The 27,178-nt window shown below is 39.8% G+C and overlaps 1 protein-coding gene across 3 annotated transcripts in view; it reads left to right on the top strand.

The window, feature by feature from the left end:
* Positions 1 to 27,178, top strand: part of LOC102076433 (PH, RCC1 and FYVE domains-containing protein 1) — a 301,646-nt gene that overhangs the window by 97,247 nt on the left and 177,221 nt on the right. For all 3 annotated transcript variants that reach the window (XR_003222400.1, XM_025911970.1, XM_005457517.4), the window contains exons 6-7: positions 16,317 to 16,441; positions 17,543 to 17,686. Coding sequence is in view for 2 of the 3 variants with exons in the window: in XM_025911970.1 (XP_025767755.1) it covers positions 16,317 to 16,441; positions 17,543 to 17,686 (269 nt within the window). In the remaining variant the exon portion in view is untranslated. The remainder of the gene's footprint in view (positions 1 to 16,316; positions 16,442 to 17,542; positions 17,687 to 27,178) is intronic.

Here is a 27,178-nt window from a genome sequence, read left to right as displayed (position 1 = left end):
TGGCTTACAGCTGAAGCTGATTCAGGCATGGAAGGGATCAGATGATTTCAGCTGGAAAAACTGCATTCTTTTTGCATATTGCTTTGAACCTTGCCGTTATCCAGTTGCCTGTTTTACAGTAATACCCTTAAAAAGAATAGAGTAGGATGGAGAAACCTTTGCACAGTCTCTGCCTGGTCCAAAAGCACTTAATTTCAAAATCTCTATACAGTATTGGGATGGCAACCAGAAAAAGAGAATAGATTGGATTTGCTTTGGTATTGTCTGGCTCATAAAATGGTATTTCCAAACAAAAAAAAAAAAAACACACATCCAAAAACTAACATTTATTCATTCATTTATAAAACATGTTTTTGCTGGCTGTTTGATCAGCGGGTATTTCTTGCTGAAATTAGAACATTTTAAAATTGGACATATGTGAAGATAATACCTTTATTGTGATAACATGTCGTACATGATGACGGTACTTTATATCATGTGTTGCTGTGTTTTGGACAAGGCCGAGGTGAATACAGGGTGTATCCCCTTTGAGGTCCCAAGAGGTTCCAGGGTGATCAAGAATGGGTGATGGGCGTTTCTCCTCGTTCACACTTGATCTCTGCCCAGCCATGCTGAACCTCTCGGCCTTCCTCTCTTCCCAGGGTCATCATCTCCACCTCCATCTCCCACCGCAGAGTAATGGAGTGGGGAACATTAGGGTCACGGTGGCTAATACAGGGCTAATGGCGATCAAACAGACGCCCAGCCCACCTCTACCTATTAAGCAGGCAAATAAATGGAAGACCGTTAAAGGAAACTAGGCAGGGAGAGTCCAAGCACCAGTGGTTTTACTGCTCTGCGAGCTGCTTGTCAAATATAATAATGTTTTAGTCCTACTACTAATCTTTACGTTACTACAGTTGGAGGTATTTAAACATTTAGATGTTTATAAATAGATTTCCTCTCCTTTAATTTAAAAATTTTAAAGCTTTCTTAAGTAAGTTTGAGACCTTTATTAATTTCTTGTGTCCACAAATTTAGTTTAGCTGACATAACTGGATATCTATGTAGCTGTTTTGAATTTTAAATTAGGTCATGCGTATGCCTTTACGTTCACTTTTCTCCACTTTACCCACCCCGTTCCTGCCTGTCTGCATCGCTTCCTGGTCAGTAACTATAGGAGGAAGGCCATTATTCGAGATAGAGGTGTTAGCCGTGCTGGGCCAACCTGTATCGATCGCTTGTGAACGAACGCTGAGCGGGGGAGAAGGACTATTTGCTTTTAAGTTCAATGGCTCTCCACTGCTGTTAGTGTTGCAGCCACAGGAGCAATCGATATCTGGACAGGGACCCGTGTCAAGAGACACGCTCCCCATTTAGAAACATCATAATACTGTGCTGATGCTGTTACCCCACACCCAGAGCTTGTGTTTTGATTTTTTTTTTCTTTTTACCTTCTCCCTTCAGACTTGGTTTCGGTTTTTCATGTGCCCCTTTGCACCTTACAAGCCGCTTTTTTATTTTATTCTGTAGGCTGGGTTTTAGCATGGCGGGCTGGAATCGGTGTGAATTGTAATTAGAGATGATACACATGGCTGGAAGGGAGAGATAGAGAGAAAACACTGAGCTGAATAAAAGGCAAACAGTCATTTGCAGCAAAGGTAGGTGTCACAAGGTAACTGATTATGTAAAGAACACAGTGAAGGTTTTCAGCGGTGTGCATGTGTGTGTGTGTGTGTGTGTGTGTGTGTGTATTTGTGAGCGTATGCACTTCCGCTTCTCTTTTTTGCCTATGAAATAAAAAATATATAATAAAATGCGCTCATTGAATTTCTTGGCTGTGGTTCAAGTGCTGAAGGGAAAGAAAGAAAAGGGCGCGATTGTTTCTAGTTCAAGGTGTGTAATGCACAGAGGCGTACATACATAATGCGGTATTGTCAGGGGGTTAGTGTGAGGATATTAATGCCCTGGTTTGTCCAATGCTTTTTGGTGCAGTGTTGCTCCCTGAAGGGAACACTGAGAGTAGGCTGCTCTAACTACTCTACCCCCTCCATACCCTCTTCCCCCAAGGCCCTGACTAGAGGTCACTCTGTTTAGCACAAGACGAAGACCATTTTTACCATGATGTACCAAATCCTCTCCTTTCCTCTCCTCTCCTCTCCTCTCATGGTAAACATAACTGGCCCGCCTTGCCTCATTGTGTCCCGAGTGTTCACCCTCTTTTTAAACCTTCTCAGTTTCTCAGCTCATCCCAGTGTGTAATCCCCTTCTACCCATATGCATATGCATAGCTACTCTATGGCTGTGCATACATTAGCATCAGACTCCCCCTTTGCTGCCACCCACCCCCCCACCAGCACTTCTACCTCTGCCAATACCCCCACCTCCCACCCCCACCCCTCCATAGCCTCCCAATGAACCTGTTTATGTTTGAACATTTTCTCTGGCATTTGAACTCGTCCCATCGATTTCTTTATGGCAAGAGGTTGTGAGGCAGTTCCTTAAAGGGGTTGAAATCGACCATCTAAATATTTGACTAAGAGGTCACTGAGATCGCGTCCAAGCCCGAGCGAGAAATTCAGGCGGAGACGCAGTGTGAAAGAAAAGGGGAAGTAGCCGAGCATCTCCGACAGGAAGAGGCTGGAGGGAAGATGCAGCCGGAGGAGGAGTACTGCAGCAGGATGCAGAGAGGAGAAGAGAAGCTAGAGAGACGCTGCAATACTGAATATTGATTGCATTTTAGTTACGCTCCACAAGAGGGTGCTGCTGGACAATCCATTCCAGACCATAGAGGTAGATTTGGGGGGGGAGTGAGAAAAAAATGGTCCACAACACCTCATATATTTATATATATTAAAATTTAAACCATCTCCACTTGTACTCTTTCAAATAAAGTTATGTAGTTATACTGAAGTTGCAGGCTTGAAAGCTAAATTGATTGTCCTTGCTCTTCTCTAGGTACTGCTATTGTGCATATGTGACAGTAATTACATGCTAAGCTGTCAGTGACATCAGGCAAAATTGACTTCACTCTTCCCTTTGCATTGTCAATCCATCATTTCCCCGTGAACAAAAATGTGTTTCGGAGATAAATCTGAATGGAGAGGGGTCTTGACCGACACAAGGAAGAAATGTGAAATAATGAATCTAATTGAATGTCTATTAAAATTATAATTTCTGCCTGATTGCGAAAGTGAGTGGCAGTATCCAGAGTATTACCTGCCACAGTGTTCCCCACTTTACCAAAAACAAGACTTTCCCCCACCCCTCCCCCCTCCTTGCTTTTTCTTTCTCTTTTTGTCACTCTGTCATGCGTCGCCTGTAGTTTTCCTCAGCACAGCGTTTCAAACCTCTCATCATGATTAGAGTTTCATTAAATTACAGAATTAGGATATTTAGATGAAAACATTTGCGTTACAGTCCCCTCCCATCATGCCCACCATGACAATAGCCCCAGGGCACACAGAGGGGCTGATGTTCCGTCTTCTCTTGATACTTTATGCTTAAATGAATAATTCATACAAATATTCACTGTTAATCAAGTGGGCTTCATTGGTTATTAGCCTAGCGTGCATTTTCTGTTTTACTGTACATTTCATGTCACTGCCATATGCTCCTCGTAGGTTTAGAAACTCTGGGAAAAAAAGGGGAAACCTTATGATGACATTTGTCTTGACAATAGCTAGGATCTGCATAATCCACTTGTTATGGGGAGTTGTGTAAATAATGGCAGTTAGTGATCTCTTTACATTGCATTCTCCCCATTAGCAAACTGTGTTTCTATCCTTCCCTTCTTCACTGCCTCTTTTCTTGCACTACAGTTGTATGCTGACGTGGTGTCTATAGTCGTGGTGTCTGTTGTCATGGTGTTCAGAGCCCATGCCAGATGTCATAGTTAACTTTGAGGGAAAGAGAGACACTCATGCTAGAGGCTATTTTGTTGTCAGTGATTTAGATGAAACACAGAGATGTTAAAATGTTTGACTTGCCCCACAAAGCTTTTCCTCCCTTTTTTTTTTTTTTTTGCTTTTGCTTTTTTTTCAAGAGAGATAGTAAATTTACCTTGAGGGTACACAGCCTTTTGCTCTGTTAAATACAAGAGACACACAAAGCACTGTTTGAAATCAGCGTGGTAGTTATCAGAAAAGAACTGAAAGTGGCTGTGATAAAAATGCATTTCCTTCTATAATGTCACCCGGTTTACAAAAAAACCCCCAAAACATCAGCTACAGGAATACAAATTGATTTCTTCATGGGAAATTATATTTTCTCTTTGATTTTACCTGACATGTTTTATGCCTGTGGATTTTTTTTCTCCTTTCCATTTAAGTCTAAGCCGTCTGAGCTATGTGAGTATGACTTCTTCTTAATTGGCACTCTGACATAAACCAATTTTCACTTTTCTAACCTCTCAACACGCCTTTGTGTTGTTTTGCCCTCAGTGTGTCTTTACTTCGACGTCCATGAAGATGCTGCATAAATGACTTTTTTTTAAAAAATGGTTTCTTTTCACAGCAAGTTGTAACATTCATATTTCATCTTGATTTAAATATACTCTTATGTGGTATAGAGGGTATTAGATCAAAACAGTGTTTCTTAATCAGCAAAACATAACAAAACCAAAAAAGAAGTTTGTGAATTGAATTATAATTGCATGTATGGTTTGTATGTATATATATTAGACACATGCATGTAAAATTAATTTTGTATCAGCATAATGCAGATTAACTGAATCTGCTCATTTAATTTACTCTAAGTATACTTCAAGTGGTTCACTTGAATAATTATTAGTATGCCGATTCTCTGAGACCTTAACTATGTAATTATAAGTTCCTTTAACATATTCTAAAGTAACTGAATAATATGATATTGCAGCATTACAAAAACTCTTGACATTAGTATTTCTTTGTTATTCCTATTCATAATTGATATTTTGAAAATGAAAGAAAATCAAAAAAAATATTATCAAGATAGTTGTTGGAACCTGAAATTAATTAATTATGTTGATCATTTCTTGAATATGTATATTTTGTTGATACTTTACAGAGTAGTGCTGCTGTGAATGAATTAGACTGTAACACTTTACATTTAGGCAATAATTCATCAACTAAGTTTTATTGGTTTAATTTATGGGAAAGCAATTTTCACTACCAGCACTGTGGTAAACATCGTTAATCAAAATACATTATTATAATGAAGCTGTTTTAAAATGTTTATTAAAGGAAATAAAAAGGGGGTTACCCTTGCTTTGTGCATCTTTCCACTGTTGTGATAATTAATAGCTAAACTGAATGTTTTCTCTTCCAGTGCAGATGTGGAGACAGTGTCAGAACAGGAAGGATAGTTGGGCTATAAATTAAACAATAGGTAGGCCCAACCTTAAGTAATGCACTATGTGTAATATTACAGGAGTAATGCCATAGATGCACCCCACTGCCTTGCACAATGCTGGAGACGACAGCCAATTAAATGCATCGATGTAAATGGCCAAACTATTTAGCTGATGCTCATTGGGCAGTGGGTGGCCTCTGTACTTTAGTCTTGTAGTAGTTGAAGATAAGATAGTTGAAGGAGGGATTTGCTCTGTGTGTCTGTGTGTGTGTGTGTGTGTGTGTGTGTGTGTGTGTGTGTGTGTGTGTGTGTGTACTGTGTAATACAGTACTGCTTCAGGTTAAAATTATGATTGTGACATGTTTTGGTGAACAGAGATGAGTCATCCTTGTATCCTTGGCATCCCGGGTGGCTGCAACGGTTTTTGCGCTTCATATTTTTAAATTGTGCAAGCAAAAGGATTTGAATGTCAAAATATTAAATGCCACACAAATATGTTATGGTATGTCCTTGCCTTTGTTAATGTAACTCAAAGTATTTATCCAATTTGGCTTGCCAGTAATTTAGGTGACCTCGTGAAACACTTTGTACTTGGGCTTACGTCATAATGTGAAGTGTGACCCCCCCCCCACAATTTTGCTTGGTGTCCTTTGGTGACAGCCTTCTCCCTCCCTCCCTTTCCCCCACAGCAGAGATGAGGAATCACCCACCACTGCCACCTCCTTGAGTGCTATTTGTTAATGAAGGCCAAAGTGTTAGATGATAAATATAGTTGAAGAGAAATGGCACATGTAAGTGATCTCATTTAGGAGCATTACATTTGAATTTATTGGGGTACTTAGAGGGGACAGAAGGGCCATGACTCTGAGGGAGAGGGGAAGGGTGAGGGGGGCAGCAGCTGACTTATAATAGGCACTGTTGTAGGACAGTGTGGCAACCAGAGAAGGGCACGAGCTTTGTGTTTGTGTGGCATGTGTGTTACTTGCTTACTTGCAGGTAAGTGTATGCACTTAATTACTTGGAGCAAATCCTTAGGTTTCTGACTCGTGTGGTGAAGTTTGAGGCTATGAAATGTTAAGGGCAACTGTCTAATTCAGTGACATAGCGCAGGATTGGATGTTGGTCTTGCTTCTGCTTGAATTACAATCCTCTAAACGAAGTGTGTGACTTCAAGAAAACACGGAACAAGGTATTAAAATATAACGCCGTGTTAAACGAATGTGAACATTATCATACTCTATGCCTTTTCAAAGTTGTATTTAATGTGCTTAATTTGTTGAAAACGTTGCAATAATCATTACCATCATAAAACAGTGTTTGGGTGTAAAACCTGTAAAGCACGCTGGTTTATTAAACAGGCGTTGATTTGTATGGGGACATGTTTGGGGGAACCGTTTTCACTTGGTTCAGGTCTCCTTTTCTGTGTATAATCCCTGCATCGGAAAAAAAAGAGCTTTGCAGGAGTGAGTTGCCTGCTCGCATGGTTCACGGTTAATTTATGTTTGGTTTTCTTACAATAACTACACCCATATTGTGCTGTCAGCTATTCAGAAGAGTCCTACAGTATCTATAAACATTGGCAGAGTGAGACACACGGAATAAAAGACCTGCAATACCTCCAACTGGTTGACACAATTTGGATTGCAGAAGACGAACAATATTTTCAATCCATTTCTTGGCCCCGATGCATTTAGTAAATACAGTGCCTAGTTGGTAAGAGGGATGTTGACAGAAAATCAAAAGCAATGTAGCAGCAGCGTCCTATAATGGAGACTTAGCTCTACTTTACACTCCTCTTACAAAGATCTACGATTTGAAAACAATCAATCCCTTCATGAGTGCTTGTTATTTTCTCCTATAATAAGAGTAACGGCTTTTCATCATTCCTACACAGCACTGATTGTGTTTACACTTGAAATATAAGCATTCACGGCATGAGTGCGAATAGAAAAGGAGAATATGGCATGGATTTTATTTGTGTGAATCCCATTCTGTCTTTTTTCCCCTTCTTTCACCTCCCTGTTGAATTTGTTTTTGCTGTCGTCAGATGTAATTGAAGATTGAAGATATCCTCGTTGCATATCAACGGCTCGCTATGAAGGTGCCACTGTATGCCCCAGAGCGGCAGGGTGCCGGATTCCTCGTCCCTCTCTTTGATTTGAGGCAAAGTAGTATGAGATTTACCGGGTAGTATTTCTTTAACAGTTTCATAAAATACCCAGTACTTTTGTGGTTTTGTTCCATCTTGCCTGTCTGTAGTTACTTTTTTAATGATTTATGTTGGGGAGTTCCTCTTGCCAGTTCCATCTGTAACCTGAAGTTGTGCAAAAAAAGTATTGAAAAATACACATGATTACAATAGATAAATGACATTATAATAACAGTTTCAATAATACTAACACAAAAAATGACCTACCTCTCCGTGAGATAACTCACTCAGTTCATGTAGTATATTTGGACTGCTTTGGAACCAGTTCAGAGTTTATATTGAATCTACTGTTGATAAATGTTTCCATGAATTCAAATTCAACCATAAATTTAACCGTATTTTAGTCAATGTGGCGCATAATATTTTGTATCTTGAGTACATTGCAGTTGCGCTGATGAAACTTATGAAGAAAACCTGTAGTGGTGAAAGGTGACAAATTGTGAATTAATTTGTATATAAATTCCAGAAATAAATTAAAGCACGTCTCCTCTTTTCATCCATGTCTTGGGTCCTGTGCATATTTTAACTTTTTAACATTTTTTTTAACTTCTGTAACTGAGGAATTTGCAGACTTTGTGATGAATGAAGTATATTTTATCTTATCAAACAAGAAATTTAACTTGTGGCTTAACTTTTTCTTGAAAAAAAGCTGCTGGAATTTGTGCCATAGACTTTTTATTTATTTCAGAAAACTGTTAAATGTTGTTAACACATTAAGGCAAATTTTTGCTTTTTGCGGGTTTGTTAATGCAGCTGTCAAAACATTTCTTTTTCCCCACAGTGTGCATTCTGTTCTCTCTCCCTCCCCTCAAGGTCATGTCAGTTGGCTCCCCCTCCCTGCGTATGGTTCTCGTGGAGTTTCTTCCTGTTAAAAGCAAGTTTTTCCTTCCCGTTGTTGCCAAGTCCTTGCTCATACTGGATACTCTGATCGTTGGGGTTTTCTCTCTCTCTGTTTATTGTAGGGTCTTTGCCTTATAACATAAAGTGCATTAAAGTGACTGTTGTTGTGATTTGGTGTAATATAAATTAAATTAAATTGAATTAAAGTAAAATTCTAACTTTATAAATGCCATTGCAACATGATCGCAAGACATCAGTGGCATGAAACTACTGTGCCTACCATCAGGACTTTAAGTGTCCCACACAGAGACTATAGTCTTCGACTACATGTATTGTGTATTTAATGCTGGAAAACAAAATGTTATAATGCCTATAAACCTTATGTTAGCCACAGACTGTGTGTTCAATCAATTAACGTCATTTACAAACTGAATGAGTTTGAAACCAGGGAAGCAGTTTAAAATTCTAACTTTGAAGGTTTTAGTATTCATTTTAAGGATTTATAGTTTATTTTGAATTTGTATTTCAGTGCTCATTTACCTAAACTCACAATGAGCATTTAATAATTGCAGATTAATTCGCTTATGTTTTAATTAGGATTTAAAGATATTATTGGAGAAAGGACAGGAAATTATTAAAGTAGCTACAAAAGAACGTCTGTATACACCTGACTCAGTCAAATACGAATGAATGCAGATTTGCACTTTCAATTTCGAATTTTTACCCAGCTGGTTAACCACATCTATAAACCCTGTTTCCCTCTTTTCATAGTTTTTTTTACCTAATACCTTAAAGTTGTTCAAACAGTTAGTAACCTGAATAAAAATTGGGTTGGCTGTGTAAAAAATGAAATTACATTTCCAGCAAAAAGATTTATTTTTGAGGTAACTGACCCAATTGGACACCTTCTGTGTCTGTGTCTGGGTTTTGTCTCACTGCACTGCTCCTGCCAGTGGCTCTATTGCCAGGACAAAAATCCTGGCAGAGATTGGATGACCTTATCAATATAACATTTGTGACGAGCTTTTTTTTCTTGAGATTTGTGATATAGGATTTTTGGCCAATTAATGAAAGACTCAGAAGGAGGAAGAAAGGTGATTTAAGTGACTTTTAATATGGCATAGTGCCAGATAGGCTGGTCTGACCATTTCTAAAGCGTCTGATTTACTGTGGTTTTCCTGCACAACTATTTCTAAGCTTTACAGAGAGTGGTCTGAAAAAGAGAAAATATCCAGTGAGAAAATATCAACCGTGTCAGTGCCAGAGGTTAGAGGAGAATGTCCAAGCTGATAGGAAGGCAAGAGTAACTCAAATTACATCTCTGAACGCATAACACGTCGAGCCTTGAAGCAAATGGGCTACAGCAGCAGAAGACTTCACCAGGCTCCACCTCTGTCAGCTGAGAACAGAAAACTGAGGCTACAATTTGCACAGGCTCACCAAAAATGGACAATAGAAGATTGGAAAATGTTGCCTGGTCTGATGAGTCTCGATTTTTGCTGTAACATTTGGGTGGTAGGGTAAGAATTTGTACTGTACTTAAATGGCCTCCACAGTCTCCAGATCTCAATCCAATACAGCATCTTTAGGATGTGGTGGAGTAGCAGCCTGCAGTCATGTCAATGTGGACCAAAATCTCTGAGGAAGGTATTCAGCAACTTGTTGAATCTGTGCCATTAAGAAATACTTGCAGCTTGTACCTAATAAATTGTCTGGTCAATGAGTATTAATCAGTCGGAAATTAACCTATTTAATCTATTAGCTAAGGTTTTGAAAATAATCTCAAAGTCCAGATTAGGGTGATAACTGGCACATAAGTAGATGTTTTCGACTCGTTGCAGGTGAATCGAACAGAGGGAATGCTTCTCGTAGAGGCTAAATACTGTTTTTAAGTACACACTGTTTGTCTCTTTCTGCAAGACCCTGCCTACTGCACCGTCTCTATTAGGCCCCGTTATGCCTCTTCACACAAATGACCGTTTAACCGTCTTTTCCGGACCCTAACGCATCCCGTGTTATTACCGCCATTGTCTTTCTTTCTGCTGCATACATGTGTGAGGCTGGGCCTTTTGATATGCGAAGAGCTTTGCCTAGGCTTTCCTACGGGCACACTGGTCTGTGTTTACTCCTCAGTCAGAATGCCTCCTTTCCACAAGTTTGACATGCCTTTTTGTTGCTATGGTAAGCCCTTCCTTAAAATATATATTTTTGCTTTCTGGCCTGGATGTTTTTTTTATCTCAGTGGTTTAGAGCCTGTTGCCCCCAGGGCCAGATTTAAATGTGTGTGGGTCTTCAAGGATTTTTCTGCAGAAAAGCCGTTTGGATTGCAGCCTTACCACCATACAAGTGCGACCGAATTGTGTCATTTCAGGTTTTTGAGCCATCGTTGGAACCAAAGGAAAGTCCAAAAGAGAAGCAAAAAACACAAGACAAAAGCAGATGAAAATGGACCAGATTGGATTATGTCAGACTTGGCATGCTCCTCGTTATGAGGGAAGTCTTCGTTCTGTCTTATCACACACTGCCTTACAGCTAAATGAATTTAAAAAAAAAAAAAAAGGCAAAGCACTGCTCGGCTCATTGGAAAACAACAGGCAGATCGTAACTGTAAATACTGGCTTAAAGTGGTGTGGGCTCCACATTATTTTCAGTCACAAAACAGGAAGTGAGAGGAGGGAAAAAAATATGCATACACTGGGTGATTGCACTAACTTTAGGGAAAAAGTGGTTCATGTCTAGAAAGCTTTTAAGCTTTAGGCTTTTTTCAGAGATGGGGGAATCTTTTCATGTGATTAGAAATGCACCCAAAAGCGTTTGGATTGCAACCTGAACATCAACCTTTCGGGTTCTTCAGTGTAAACATCCTCTACAGTATCTTGGGGTGTGTTCAGCTCTCAGGGTAGGTACGGTTTGTTTTGAAAATGATAAAAATCAGAATTGATTGCTTTTCTTGTGGGTTGGCCATTCAAGGAAACCCACTGCTTTACTCATCAGGTGTGAAACTAAAGAATCTTAATCTTAAAAATGTACGAAAGAAATAGAAGAGGGTTGTCTGTTTATGCAATGGGACATTTTGTATCATATTCCTTACCAATTTGATATCTTCCCGCTGCTTGTGTGTCATTTCTGCTTCACTTGTAATTAGTACACCTCAACCCTCATATCTTCAAGAGCCAGGGGGATGCTTGTTTGTAACATTCAACAGGTAATCAAGACTGATTAGGCACTGCACATCGCCTAATTTCATTAGATCTCAGAAGCACACTATATCTTGCATAACTGCAAACACGTGATCTCCTAGAAAAAAAACAAAAGTAGCAACAGAGGCTTATAATTATGATCATTAAGCTCTAGATACAGAATTTAAATGTTATTCACTAAAATGGAACATTAATAATGCTGATTTGCTCAGCCACATGTTTCTAATTGTGTTTAAAACTCATACATTTTGTTTCTCTTACGTATGATAAATTTTTAGGTCATACACTGTAATTAAGCTAAAACAAAATAAACATGTAGCTTTTGTGCATTGTGTGGCATTCTCTTGAGTGCATGTGTTCTGTTCACTGTGTCACATGTGGACTCCTGTATTACTGTGAAGCCCTTTAAGTGTGCTGTGACATGTCCTGAAGTCCTTGTTTAGCACCTCTCTTTGTGTGTTCGGGGTGTGAACTGATACCTAGTGTCAGCTAGCGTCAGGGACAGAATGGCAAGAGAGAGATAGTTGAGGTTCTACATAAGCGGATAGGCCTTGAGGATAAGCCTTGTGGAAGCAGGAGGCACAAAGTGAGAAAGAAATGGAAATGGAGGAGAAAAAAAGTGGAGAAAGAAATGGAGGCGAATGACGGAGAGAAATGGGGCTTTAATAGAGGGATGTCAGTTTTCTCCAATTTAATGCAGGAGGAAGCTGTTTTCTTGGAATTAGATGGTTGAATCAATGAAGCTTTCCAGTCATTATTTAGTGCACAGTGACATCAACTGTTGTTGCATTCATCACCCGGCAGAATAAAAGGAAAAATTGTTTTTTGCAAGGCTTAACCTTATCACCACTTGTCAGTTAATTATGCATCGAAAGCAAGGGGCAGGGGTTCAACAGTGAAACACTTTGATTGAGCCCTTTGAACTCAACCGGGAAAGAAATCAGTTCTCTTAATCCTTGCTCCTATGTAATCACGGTAGCCGGAGGATACGGACCTCTGTGTCCATCATCTCCGGGCCAGCCAACGGCTGCAATATTGCTAATGCAATCACCTCTGTGATCTGAACTTTGGAACTTTGAAAGAAAATAAATAGATAAACATGTCGAACATGGGGTAAAGAAGAAAAACGAAGGTGTAAATGAGTCATTCGCAAAAGGTTCTTACAGTGCGGACCTATAGAACTTTTCCAGCTGGTCTCAATAGCCTCGGGTTATACGAGCGACGTGATGTATGATCTTTACTTGTATGATCTTTTTGATCACACGAGTAATGCTCCTCCTATCAGCACAGGTCACGCTCTTCAAGTTGTTCACACTTTTCATCAGAGACTAGCACTGTAAGATCTGGCTGTAAAGTCAGATGATACATGCGTACTTGTCAGTATCTGGCGTAAGTATATTTCAGGAAGTGTGGGTAGATGGTGGGAATCTCAAAGCTTTAAAGGCATCTAAGTCAGTGTTTGGAACATAGCTAGATATGCAGAGATCCATTTTTTATTTTTTTTATTCCCAAACTCATAAACACTCCAGATCAAGGGCCAAACGCACCTGTGTTTCTGTCCTAGATAAATCTATTGCCGCAATTTATCAACTTTGATTGGTTAGCACTTGGACTATCAAAGTGGAAGCTTTCATAATTTAGAAGCAGCTCTAAATGTAGTTGGCCAGGCTATATCCAAATGTTTAAAAGTCAAGTGAAGGAAGGAGACGGTTAGACCTGAAGTTATGTCCTCCAAGGGAACTTTACAAAGATCCTCTCGCAGATTTATAGCCACTTACCAAGGAGCCAGAGTCAATATTCATAAACATGGCTTCAAACAAAGCCCCCCATCCACTATCCCTGCTTGTAAATAAATACAGATACGTCTTTTTTACAGACAGAGGCAATCTAAAATATTACCCCCAGCATAATTTTACCACACACATTAATATTTTACAGCACATTGTATTTTACCGCATTGAATCTTAAACTTTCATGACTGGCCCCAAGGATTTTATTCTATAGGAGCCTGCATCATTATTAGCCAAGATCTATTGCTGGTACAGCAAATACCTTGCTTTTGTGTTTGTCGCTATTTTATAGATCATATTTCCTTAATATGTCTTTTGAGTTGAGTGACTTTGTTATTGGCTTCTAAATTATCACATTATATTTGTTCACAACTAAAAACTTTTTGCTTTAACTTGGTCTCGCTTATGAAGTTAAAAAAACGTCTGTAACTAATCCTGAAGTGCACAACAGCACACGCCCTGACGCTCCTTCGTCATTTGTTTTTCCTTTTTATTATCATTTTATTAAAATTGCCATCCATGTACCGAGTTCTAATTAGCTTATGTAATGGTGAGACCCTATTAAGTCAAGTTTGAAGTGTTTAGTTTTTCCACTAAACATGTAAAAACCCAACCTGCACAGTATCTGCCTCATTACGATGGGAATAAACTCTAACATCTGCATGTGTGTGTTTGCCTCTGCGCCGGTGTTTATGTCTGTGTGGTGATTTAAGTGGTTTTAGTGTCAGAACAAGTCTAATGAGCTGGTGCAATAATTATCAGCCATTTTGCTCTCACTTAAGCTAATTGAGGCTTTATATTAGAGATAATACTGCTGCCTATGTGCACTGCTTTACAGTTACCGAAATGTTTGGCCAGAAATAGTGCTACCAGTAATTTAGGTTTAATTTGTGCATGTCAATGTTTTAATATCTCCCTATTAAACATATTTATGAGCTTTGACAGTCGTCCCCAGATGGAGGTCATTGATCAACTCCTTTTTTCTGTGTATTCTTCATATGATGATAAATAACAATTGTATACAATAGTGTCAAAGTCAAAGAGGACAAAAAGTTGTCTCTTTTCACTCAGTTGGCTTTAGAAGCACATGTTAATGTTTGATCTGGGATTTTCTTCTTCATATATATATATATATATATAATTTTTTGATGTTGTTTTCTTTAATTTCTGTAAAACAAATAAATTAATTTACTGTTAAAATACAGAGGGTCACCATATACTGTAGAAGTGATATTAAATAAGTGGCTTTCCTTTCAAATTCTCTCTGCACTTTATCCCAAGTTGTCTATCGTGTTTCTTCCACTCTTCCTCCTTTTACACTTTTTCTTCATGTATTCGAGGCGCTTTGCGAAATTCCTGTGTAATCCAGGTGTGTATGAGCTGATCCCCAGGCCCCTTTGCTCTTTTCAGGAATCTCGCAGGCTATCGGGCTCTCCTGGGCCCCTGTTTCACACACCAAATTGATGTCTCTGACTGGAAATGACACTTTCAGCAGGATTTGCCATTCTAAACCACCTCAAGCCCATGTGATCTCACCCATTCACTCTCAGAGGGATTGCCTTGAAATGCACCTTAGCTTCAAAAAAACCAGTGAGCACAGAATGCTTGAATGAAAAGCTGATACATATTCTATCGTGCAGAAAAAGAGAAAAGATATTCTAAAATGCTAGAGAAGTAGAATCATATTTTTTTTGTCCCTCTGAACAAAGACCAACAATCCCATGAATAAGTAGTTATCACCTAGTGGAATGCAATGGAGGATAGAAAGAGTGAAACTAAAAGAAATCAATAACCACATGAATTTTCATGTGTACGTGCTTGTCCGCCATTTGCTTCATCTGCTAAATATCTGTCTCAGCTGGTCTGTCTATCAATACAGACACAGATGGTATGATTAATACGTGCCATTCAGAGCTCACCATCTTTTTCTAACACTCCATTTAAAGGAGGAGCACAGTGACCATGTTGCTTTGCTTGAGGACTAGTTATGATATAATTTGACACTGAAGGAGACGGAAAAGGGAAAAGGTGTGACCAAGAATCCCTCCCTTGACTTATTTTCATCCCCAAGTCTTTTTGGGGCTACACGTTTCTCCAAGGGGGCTTTACACGCTGGGATAATGGATAAGGGCAAGGGTGTGAAAGGAGCACCTTAAGGCTCCTCATTCAACTCTCCCAATCTCTCCTGCACACACTCTTGAGCTGTGAAGGCCGTCTTTCTTTACCCTGCTAGCATGGGAGCCCTGTAATAGGCTCTAATTGATAGGGAGGTGTTGAGGTCTTTCTGTATGGGTTGAAGGGATGAGGGTAAGAGAGAGAAAAGGGGGGAGAGACAGAGGATTACATGCGGGCATGTGGGTGGAGCGGGGGAAAAGAGGCAAGAGGCTGTGGAGCGGTCTAGGCCCCGTCCGTAATGAGTCATTAATTTCCTAGCAGTTTTGTGGCGGTTGGCTCATTACTGGTCTGCAAAGGAGCAGGAACAAAGCTCCGGGTAGGTAGGAGGTGAGCTTAAATAGTTGGGGCTCAACACTTTCCAACAAAAGGAGGAAGAGAACGTTGAATGGCACTTGGAACAGATGCAGTAAAAAGTGGCAGATGCAAATTGCGGGAGAGCAAGTCTCCCTTCAAGCACTTTTCTCTTTTTTATTTTGTCAGACTGCAGCCTGAGAGTCTAATTAGTTAGTGAGGTGTTTCACTTCTGATAGGGCTGTGTCTCGTTATTGTCACAAAGAGGATCCATAGAAATGGGAGGCAACACATATGTTGCACAGTCCCCAGTGGAACCTGCTTGCTGCTATGCTTTCATTAATTTTTTTTTTTTTTTTTACCCTATAGAAATTGAAAGATGTACTATATTTCCATGCTTTGAAATTGTGTTCTACGGAGTTTAAAATGTGATAAAAGAGATGATGCCTGCAGGTAATTAATTATATTCCTAATTACGTGTTTATGCTTTTCACCCTACAGCCAAAATGATTATGGACAAATTGGCAGCGGCTCTAATGAAAATGCGGTTGTTCCCCGCTTTGTGGAGCGTGTGGACCATGTGTCAAAGGTCACCTGTGGGGCAAACCATAATCTTGCACTGACAGGTACTGTAATGCACTGTGTATGTCTGCTTGGGTTACATGACATTAAATCACCGTAATGTTATAAATGAATAAATAACGATTGAAAATATTTAAGTTTTTAAAAAATGGACTGAATTTTTCATGTGTGAACTGGACCCTAGTTTGCCCATCAAAATGCATAGGAGGATCCTATTGGTGACCACTTAGAATTTAGATTTGTTTGATATTTTTCAATTTGTGGCTAACAATGTTGTCATCAGCTGTCATTGCGGTTCAGAGTTGGCTTCTTTTAGTCAAAGTACTTGAGCCCTCCATCAGCACATCACCTGAGAGCGTTACACAGAAGGAGGGGGCTCGGGTGGTGGTGGGAGAGAGGGAGAGAGAGAGTTAGCGAGAATATGGCCCTGGCTCCTGATCCATAGCAGTCATTGCCTGTTACATACATTTCAGAATTCATTCAGGCTATGAAGATAATCGGGGTAGTCGACAGTTTCCCCTGCAGCCCAATGGATTTATGATAGCACTGTCAAGAAAATGAGGCAAAATGACACAGTAGCTGACTTTAGCTGCAAATAATGTGATAGGCCGTACAGTGGTGCAGCAGCAGCTGCTGTCATTGCAGGTAATAGCCTATAAAGAAGCCTGATAGCAATACCTGTCATTTCTTAATGGCTGACTTCACTGAAGAGCTTTTGTGGCCTTTAACATGAAGATAATAGAAGATACAACAAATTTTACAGCTTTTGCGTTGCATCCATAATTTATCTCTAGAGACCCCCACGCAGCAGCCGCACAACAAGGACAACATGCTCCGAGATGAGTGCTGCAGAGAGATGCAAAATGAGCTGCAGGGGGTCGGAGGCCCCTCCGGTGGGGTGCTTTGCTTTTAATGGAGGAACCGTACAGGGTTCAGTACATGTTCTATCACTTAGTACCTCATATCTGTTGTATAAGATGAAAGGACCTGAGTATTCAAAAGTTTGAACCTTTTTGGGGGGAACTTACAAATCATTACTTAAACTGCATTCATTTCATTAATAATTGACCACAAATACTTATTGGCTTAAATTGGAAGTGTAATTGTTTTACTAATTAAACTCAATTTACGAACTGATGATGCAGGTGATGGAAAATTGTTTCAGTGGGGATGTGGACGGGCATGTGGAAGCACAAAGGGAAACATCCTGTCCCCAGAGGAAGTGACGCTACCGGAATCACCAGTGAAAGACATTGCCGGCGGATGTTGGCACAGCCTTCTTCTAACAGGTTTGTCTCTGCTTATGTTTGAAGGCTATTACAAACATACCGTCACCTGCCAGCTGTTGATGCATATTTCAGTTCAAAGCACATGTGGACATATAAGTTAACAGTGTGGATGGCCTCTATGACATTATAAGGGATACGCTGAAATTCTACATGCAGTTCTGATAAAAATTTAAATAACGATCTGACCTAAAGGAATGCTTATACGAGTCTTTTGTTGCATATTTTCATTATTTATTTCCCATTTTGTGCCACTGAGACCTAGAACTCTTCAGCCTTTCATCACAACTTCATAAGTTCAAATGTGTACGACTTTTTGATACTCGATCCCATGTGTAATACTGCTAACGTAATGGGAAACAACAGACAAACAGCCTCTGGTGAGCATCAACTCATTTTCAGATAAGCTGATAGCGATCATCATGGAGAATACTGGCCAATACCGATGTTTGGCTAATAAATCAGTGCCTTAGTGTCTTAGCCCGCACACAGACATTTGAGTGTGTGCTTTTAGCTGTGGTGTCCATTTATCCACATCGTTCATTAAGAGCTCTCCCAGGGCTTGAGCGGCTACATAAACACAGAGGTTGAGGCCACAGCTGCTCTTTCACCTCACCGCGGAGAACTTCAAAGTCACTTCTCCCCACACGGCAGATGAATGCGCCGTGTCTGCCAGGCTGATATATTGGCCCCAGTTGCTGTCTTCTTACTGTAGTATGACTGCAACTGAGGCCCCATCATGGAGCCCGAGCTGGGCCATTTGTTAGTTTTAGCTGTATCTCCAAGACCTGGCTTCAATTCTGAAGGGAGAACATTAATCCTTTTAATACAACACTTTGTAGTGCCGTTTTCCTGTGTTGTTAATGCCGTCTATTATTAACCCCATTAAAAGTGTAATACAATTTAAGTAGAGTGCTAAAAGTGGATCATTTGTTGCTCCGTTCTGTTTGAATTAATTCTCAATTTATGATCTAAATGATTAAACTATAGGAGTCACGGCACCAAATGAGATTCTTAAACCGCCAGGCATACATTTACACATATTAATACAAACATTTATGAGCTCACATTCACACTGATTGACCAAGTTAAAAAAAAAAACACACTCAGATGGCTGTGTGTTGCAGTCCCTCTTCCAAATCCTGTAATGTCCCCAGTTTGATCCCTAGTTCCATTCTGTCAGGAGGAAAAAGAAATATCCATCTCCAATCAGACCTTAATGAATAGCCTGATGAGTGTCGGGCAGAACTGAATTACCAGATAGATTTGAAGAGCATGAGTGTGTACAATGTGTGTGTGCGCGAGTGTGTGTTCGTGTATCTGTGTTGGATGGTTGAGAGGGCGTAGTTAGATGGCCAGTAGAACAGGACACATGTAGGAATTAATTCTCTCCAAGTTAAAAAAAAGAAAAAGAAATTGGCTAACTCTGTCATTTGAGCCTGATGGAATCGCCTTATCTATTGGTATGAGTTTTCATTTATTAGGGTCAAACAGCAGAGGGATACACAACGAATAGGAAAGAGGGCTTTGGGAGAGAGAAAAGTCGAAGTAATGAGGGGTCAGATTTGAAAATTGGAAAGAAAGTGAGAGAAAGAAGAGGAGGAAGTCGAAAAGTAGAGAGATGGGGAAGATGGAACAAAAGGAGTGCAAGGGAGTCAGTGGTATGAGAAACAGCTTGCCAGGGCCGGAGCATATTGAGGGCAGCAGGTGGAAGAGTGGCACAGTTAATTAAAATGCCTGTCTTAATGTCTCAGCCCGTCACTCCAGGGAGAGAGAGAGCGAGAGAGAGAGAGTTGCCAGGCTTGAGCTGGGCTGTACCCAACCAGCCATCTAGACAGCAAACCAACCATCCAGCCAGCCCACCAGGCCACATGTCAGACAAGCCCTGACACTGTGCCCTTCACCCCCTCTTCATCTTGTGCCATACACACTCACAAATGTCCACAAGCATCCAACTTGTCCAAACCCCACCAAATATTTCCTCCTCCTTTTTTTTTAAACCCATACGCTGAAACCTATCGAAGCGCCCCTAATCTGACAAAGAAGAGAACAAAGCCCCTTCTTTAAAAAAGAACAAACGCACTTCTGATGTTACTGTTTTACTCAGCAGCATCTGTAACCTGCCTCTAGACTAGCAGCCGTGCAGCCTTGCAGCATAATCTGTCTGCTTTTAATAATTCATAGAAAGCACAGGCTGTGCACTATGTACTGAATGCTGAGGGTAATGGGGATGTTGTGATATTTCTATCATGGCCTGTCTGAATCAGCGAGCGAATCAAAACCAGCAAAGATCTGATAAGCGGTCTGTTCTGTCTCGTAACAGCATTGGCTGTCATCACTGCCTCATAAGTGGACTATAGCGAATCCTTTCTGCTGTGTCAGCTATAATGTTGCTAATTGTGATGTATAATGGACGTTTAACCAAGTTTCATGTGACAGCAAATCGCAGATTTATGCTTTTACACAAAAGACAAAGATAAACCTGATATGTTGGCATCACTGGTGTATCAATATCACAAAAGAAAAAAAGCGGAGGATGATACAGACCAAAGTGCTTGGGTTAATGCTTGTGTTGCTATATAGTTTGCTCAGCAAAGCCACTATGACTTCATCTGTGACTGTGTTGAAGAGCCGTGCACTATTGTCTTCACTGCAGAAATACCTACAACCTCATCATTTTCCTTTTCTATTAATCATATTCACCGTATATACATATATCAAGGATATTAGATGACATATTTCAATATCTGTATTTCTTTGTATCTGTGCCACTCTCTATTGGTCAAACTCTTAAATATAATTCTGGACAATCCTTACTCCTTATTGTACTAAAGCTGTGCTCAGCTGAAAAAGGGAAAACAAAGAGTGTGTGCGCCTTTCCGTGTGTGAGGTGCGTCTAGATTTGTACGTTGTGTCGTTTGACTAATGTTTTATCAGGTTTTGCTGTATCACTGTGGATTGCTTTGTCAATAACCAGCCCGGTGCCTCAGTGAGCAAAAATCTGAGATTGTCAGGCTGAGTGACAGGCTGGAGATGGCAGATAATTCAAAGAAATTGGAAGTGTGAAATCTTTAAGGGCCACTTCTTAACACAGCAAATGCCAGGGTATCTTTCCATCAGCTGCTGCTCTCACAAGCTACCGCATTGTTAATGGTGGCCTGTCTGTCCATCAAGTCAGCTTCAGGAGGGATTTAGACCTGTTTGGCTCCTTATCTCTCCGACTGCCTCCCACTAACCTGACCGATACACAGGTCTCGAGTAACGTGTATGTTCTGTGTAGCCAGTGTTGGTTGTAAACCTATCTCCAGAGTAATATTTTTTTTTTCCGTTTGATTTGCTTATTTGTAGATATTAGTTTGTCTGTGAGACAGAGTATTGATATATTTATTGTTACACAATCAGGGGTCTAATGTAATGGTGCCTGTAGCACTTGTTAATTTAGCTGTCAGCGCTACTGATTGACCTTAAATTGTTGCAGGGGAGCTCATTGTCCTTGTGAGTGAGCTTCTGTGTCTGCTGTCTGTCTGTCTGGATGGATGTAATAAAAGCAGTGTCTGCTTTCAGTTTCAGGCAAAAACATTGCTCTGAAGAAGAAACTCAACATGTCAATCAGCGACAGGGGATAACTGTTTCCATGAGTCACGACTAAAAAACGTCTTTATTTTGTAAAGCCTCATTAGATATTAAGCTATTCAGAAGAAAATATTTTTAGGCAAATTTGTGTGGTAGTTAAACATTTGCTCGAAAGCTTTAGGAAATCGTATAAATGTAGTCCATTCAGGTCCACTCTATCTTACCAAATAAGGATTTTCCCTAAAGTGTGAAGAAGAGATAATGGAATCAATGTCTTCTATGAATATACATTTCATTAATATTAGAGATCTGGGGCATTTGAATACCCAAAATTAACCTAAAAGTAATCTGAAATATAAGTTAATTATTAGTTTGATAATGAGGTTTATGATTAAGAAGTTAATAAAAGAAACAAAAAAGTCCTTTTTGTGCTAAAAAAAAAAATAAAACCACTGCTTCACGTCAGAGCGCTGAGATGGTTTTTGTATGTGTGCTGGCAGTGCTCCAGTGTAAGTACTACTATTATGAACAGTAGCGCACTGACCTAGCTTGCTCTCACTTTGTCCTTCTTTCCCTCACTCACTACTTATGCTTACACATAATCACACGGTCACTCATTTAAGACTTAGGTGGGAGAGGACATATGGAAACAAGGGGAGGAAAGTAATCAAAGCAAAAAAAAAGACTGCCCCAATTTGGAATCCACAAATGCTTAGAGTCTGTCCTCCGTTTGTTTGTACAGAGAAATAATGTGAGAAAATAGACAGAGAAGCGAGGGGGGTGACAGAAAAGGATCCAGAGAGAGGAAGAGAAATAAACAAAAAGGACAAGAAAGAAATATGTCCCCTATTTTCCCCTTGTAATGGTTTCAATTCCCTGCCAGAGCTCCCTGTCACAGGGAGGTAGTTCCCAGGCTGACACATCTCAAGCTGTTTAAACATCCATTAGGATGTTTTGGTTCATACACTCTACAAATACAGCTAGACGAGAGAGAAACTGGTAGATGATGATAGGGAAATTGAAGAAGAAAGAAAAGAGACAGAGAAAAAGAGAGAGGGGGAAGAGGGGAGTAAGTTGATGGGAACAGCAGATAGAGGAGAAGAGGAAATTTATCAAAAAACTCATGTGATATTTAATGATCCTTGTATGTGGAGAGAGAAGACCACACCAGCTCGTTCTCCTCCGCCAAATACCGATCCCCTAACTTAATTTCCTGCTCAATTGCTGTTCTATAGTGCATAGTACAGTGATACAGGCTGGTAATATAGAAAACAGATTGCCTGTGCGGCGGAGTGGATAAGGCTGAGGCTTGTGCTGCTGGAGACCTGCAGTCTCCAGGGGGGTCTTGTCGGTGGGCTTCACAAAACCAACAAAGCCCATCTTTCCCTGCGACTGGCAGCAGCTGGCAGGTAGATCTTCAAGCAGTGGAGGTGGGGAAGTGGATCTATGGGTGTGGTGTGTGAGTTTGAGTTTCTGCAGTGTGTGTTTGTGGTACAGAGACTCTTGCTAGTCTTTGTAGTCAAGAGTTCCACTGTCTCCCATCTTGTGTTTGCTCATGTGCTGTGACTCCAATCCACTCAAAAATGTAGGCCTGCATGGACATCAATCATCCATCTGTGCACAGAACAGTGAGCAACTGCATCTACAATGTTTTCCCAGACACACACACACACACACACACACACACACACACACACACACACACACACACACACACACACACACTTACAGTCAACCTCACCTTCCATGAGGACATGTACACCTGGCTGTTACTATGTGGGATGATTCAACGACTATCAGAATTTCCGGCTCATTGTTGCTGTATATTATTCCATACAGACTCACCAAACTCTTCGTCTTTACCTTCTTCTTGTTATTGTTTTTATTATTATCATTATTATTATTATTAGTATTATTATTACTATTGCTGCTCAACACTAAGAAGAGAGACTACACCATCTACTCTGCGGGCGCTCAGAATTAATCAAAACAGAATACATACAAGGCACAATAAAGCTGCAGCATACCTCCGTTGGGCAGCATGCAAATATTACAACATCCAAGACACATAGTAATGTTATGAACGCATCAGCGGTAAGTGAACGCGACGAGGCTAGTGTGATTCAGTAGAGAAGGACAACGGGGGACTTATGTGCTCACTGCTGTCCCCACTGAAGAAATGTCTCTCTGAAAGTTATCGAAAAACTTTCCAAATATAAAGACAAAGAATTATAATTGAGAAAATGTGGGACATGAACGACAACAGTATTAGTGATGATAGTTGCTCTTTTTTTCTTTCAGTCAAGAAAAAGATGGAGCACTGTGCCAATAAAATCTCTCGTGAAGAGGTTTATGGTTAAGAAATTAATAATAGAAGAGCTTGAAGATTGTTCTCCTTGACACTGCTTATAGTGACAGGATGTGAACCGTCACACCCTCATGGTAGCTCTAGGTTCAAGGGACGGACCGATGAACAGAGCAAGATGATGATAGTAATGATAATGAAGAAGAAGAAGAAAAAGAAGACACATTGGATGTTCTGTGAAGTAACAATGTTGCCATATACTGCACTTTACATTTTACACCATCCTGATAATTATTTATTAACACTCAATAGTGATATAAAACAAAATCATGAAAATTTGAAATTTGAAAAGCTATGGTTCTTTGGTTAAATCCTTTAAATTTTATCGCTTTAATTCACATTGTTAGAATATCTGAACAACTTAAAAAGAGATCTGATCAACACATCACAGGTAAACTGACTGCTACCTTGCCTACATTCGGGTACCCTAAATAATGACAACAGACTTTAATGTTACTTCCAAAGGAAAAAAACAAGGGCACAGTTTCAGAGGGAGTAGAAGTCTGAATAGACAGGATTTTTAACCTGTTTTCCAAAGAGCAATGTTTTCTGCCCGGGTATCTTGTAGATCAACATCATCTTAGACACGTATCTCGCTCTGAGGCCCTGCTGGTGCTTCAAACACCACTGTGGGATTGCTCAAAAATGCCTGAGGTTTAGTACAAAAAAGCAACATGTGGTTGATGGTTATGTTTTCAGGATTGGCCAAAAATGACATTTAATTATTTGTTCAAGAAAGCTAACACAGAAGTAAACCATTCAAGCATGCATAAGATCCAAATCAAATGTCTGCTTATTTTAAAAATAGTATTTGGTTACACACTCGGATTTAGAATATTGTGTGACACCCCTAGTGGACTGATTATACTCAAAAGGTTTCCACTTCTAATGTCTGGTTTTGTGAGCTAGACAATATCCATACCTTTTATATGATGTTCTTTTTGCAGTCTCACACAAAGTAGGTCACAAAAGTGAAGTCTTATCATGTCTACCTGGAGAACTGATGTTACTTGTATCCCAGTTCTTTTAAAGAGCCTCTTTTATGCAGGGAGTGTCACTAACCTAGTTGCCACTGGGTTTTGCGCTAATGTTAGCAATGTGAACCTCCTTTGACCTCTCAAAGTGACAGAGTTTTGTTGCGTAACAACCTTGTGTAATGAACTTCCTCCCAGGAGATGTCATTAAGGACAGGAATGTTTGTCTTCCGCTCGCTCTAAAATGAATATTCAGCTATTATCGCTGCACAGTATTCAGATCTGATATGTATGTATTGGGTTTCAGTTTGCACAGAAAGTCATACCAGATGAGTTTTACTTACTGTATCTGTGTCTCTCTAATCTGCCTGCAGTTTTCTTAATATATCACATATAACCGGGTTTTGCAGCATAAAGACAGTTAAGGTCATTCCTCCGTCTTTCTAGGCAGAGTTTAATCTGGCATACATCATTCAGACTGTCTCCCTTGTGTCCTTCTTACCCAGATTTAAATATTTGTTTTAACTAATGTTCTGTTTTATGGCAGAAAAGATCTGTAATAACACTTCAAGGGTTTCTGCAAGGCAACCACAACAACAAGCTCAGAGCTGTGGATGGGATGGAGTTGTCATAAGGCTTTGCATCCCACACCAGGATCACATTGAGCACCGATTTTCCTTGATAAATGAACCCAGTTGGTCAGCTTATCGTCTGGATCAACACTGTGTACCTTTCATGCCCTGTCTACTTTTCCCATGTAGGAGGCCCTGTAGAGGGGGGAGTGCGCTGTGTGCGATCATGTGAGAGAGAGAAAAGGAGACAAAGGGAGCGAGTGAAATATGTCACAATGATTATTTGAATTCTCTTGTTTATTGGAAATGACTGAATCCAAGGTTGAGATATTCACAAGAACAGGAAGGAAGAGAGAGAAAGTCACTGTCCCCGTGGGGGAACAGCTTACACCATCAGATGCCTTGATTACCGATCCCCTTCTGAGTATCATTGTCCTCATACACTGTAAAATCTAATTAGTTCCCAGAACTCAAAAAAATTATGGAAACTCGTTGCCTCAAAAAAATTGAGTAAAGCTTAGCTAAAAATGACTAAGTTAGGACAACGTATTTATTTTGAGTACTCTGTACAAGCTCATTTGTTCCCAGAACTCAAAAAAATTGGATCAAGTTTACGTAAGATGACCAAGTTAGGGCAACTTACTCATTTTGAGTACACTGTACTCAAAATGTACACAGCCGTGTTAGTTCCCAGAACTCAAAAAAATTATGGAAACTCGTTGCCTCAAAAAAACTAAGTAAAGCTTACTTAGGATGACTGTTAGGACAACTTATACATTGCAAGTCTGCAGTATTAAGAATAACTTGATATTTCTGACTTTCTGACAATACTAATTGTTTACCTACTGACAAACATTTCAAGTTCAACTAAATGAAAAAAACAATTTGTGGTACCATGAATATCATTAAAAATAATTAACAACACTTTTGTAATGATGTTAAAATGAGCACAACTTTTATTTTCAAACACAACAAAGTACAACAGCCAACATACTGGACACTGTTCTGCTGAATAAAAATGATATTGCCATCACTGTTATAATCTTACAACGAAACAAAGTCTTAGATGTAATTATTCTGAAAATAAGTTTAGGCCTACCACAAGTTTGTTTTGTACTTACATTATTTATATAATCAACATAAAATATTTATTGTTCTGTCACAAGTGCAGTCTCTAATTTAAACAACACATTCGTTTTTCATTTCAACACATGAGCTGGAATGTTGTAATATTTTAAGGATGGCTTGTTTCCAGTCCAGGCATTACTGCCTGAATGACTGTCATGGATCGAGGTGATCCAAATGTAAGTGCAGAAGAAAGTCTTTAACTTCCCTTAAGTACAGTTGCAGTGGATGTGGGTTGGAGATGCAATGAAGCTTGAACCTGCAGGTGACCATCTTCACTGACCACACCATCTGTGATGGAGGACTCATCTCTCCTGGTGTCCTGCAAGCAAACAATCATATTTTTTGGAACATGAACTTAATTGCTTTCTTAAAACATTTTTTCTGCATTTGGTATAAAACAGACTCCAATTTAGACAATCTCAGGCTCCCTCCCCGCCGGAGAGGTGACATTCAATGTCCCAAATTTTCAGTCTGGATAGCCGTGACCACCACGCAACACACAATATTGTCATGAAAGAATAATTTTAAAAAGGGCTATGCAAACATGGGCAATAACTTTCATTCTAATGATGTGCAAAATGATTTGGGCACAAAACAAATTTTGCTGTTAGAAAACTTGCAGACTTCAGTGTACAGTGTAGACCCTCTAAACTAAGTTTGGGGGATGTGATCTTTCAAGAAATGCAGACCAAACTGTTGTTGTTTGTTTACTTACACAGCATGTCTTGTAGAATTAACGGTGGTCACCAGCAACAGCATAGTGGAGTCATATCTCAAGTCTAATAACAGAAGACAGGAAAAGATCAGTAAAGAAACAACTTCCCCAAACCAAAGCACAAATAAAACAATAAGTAAAACAGGCTGATCTAAAGTATGATTAAAG

Source organism: Oreochromis niloticus, linkage group LG12, assembly GCF_001858045.2.
Source record: "Oreochromis niloticus isolate F11D_XX linkage group LG12, O_niloticus_UMD_NMBU, whole genome shotgun sequence".
NCBI classification, from domain to species: domain Eukaryota; kingdom Metazoa; phylum Chordata; class Actinopteri; order Cichliformes; family Cichlidae; genus Oreochromis; species Oreochromis niloticus.
This window is presented reverse-complemented; position numbering and strand designations above follow the sequence as displayed.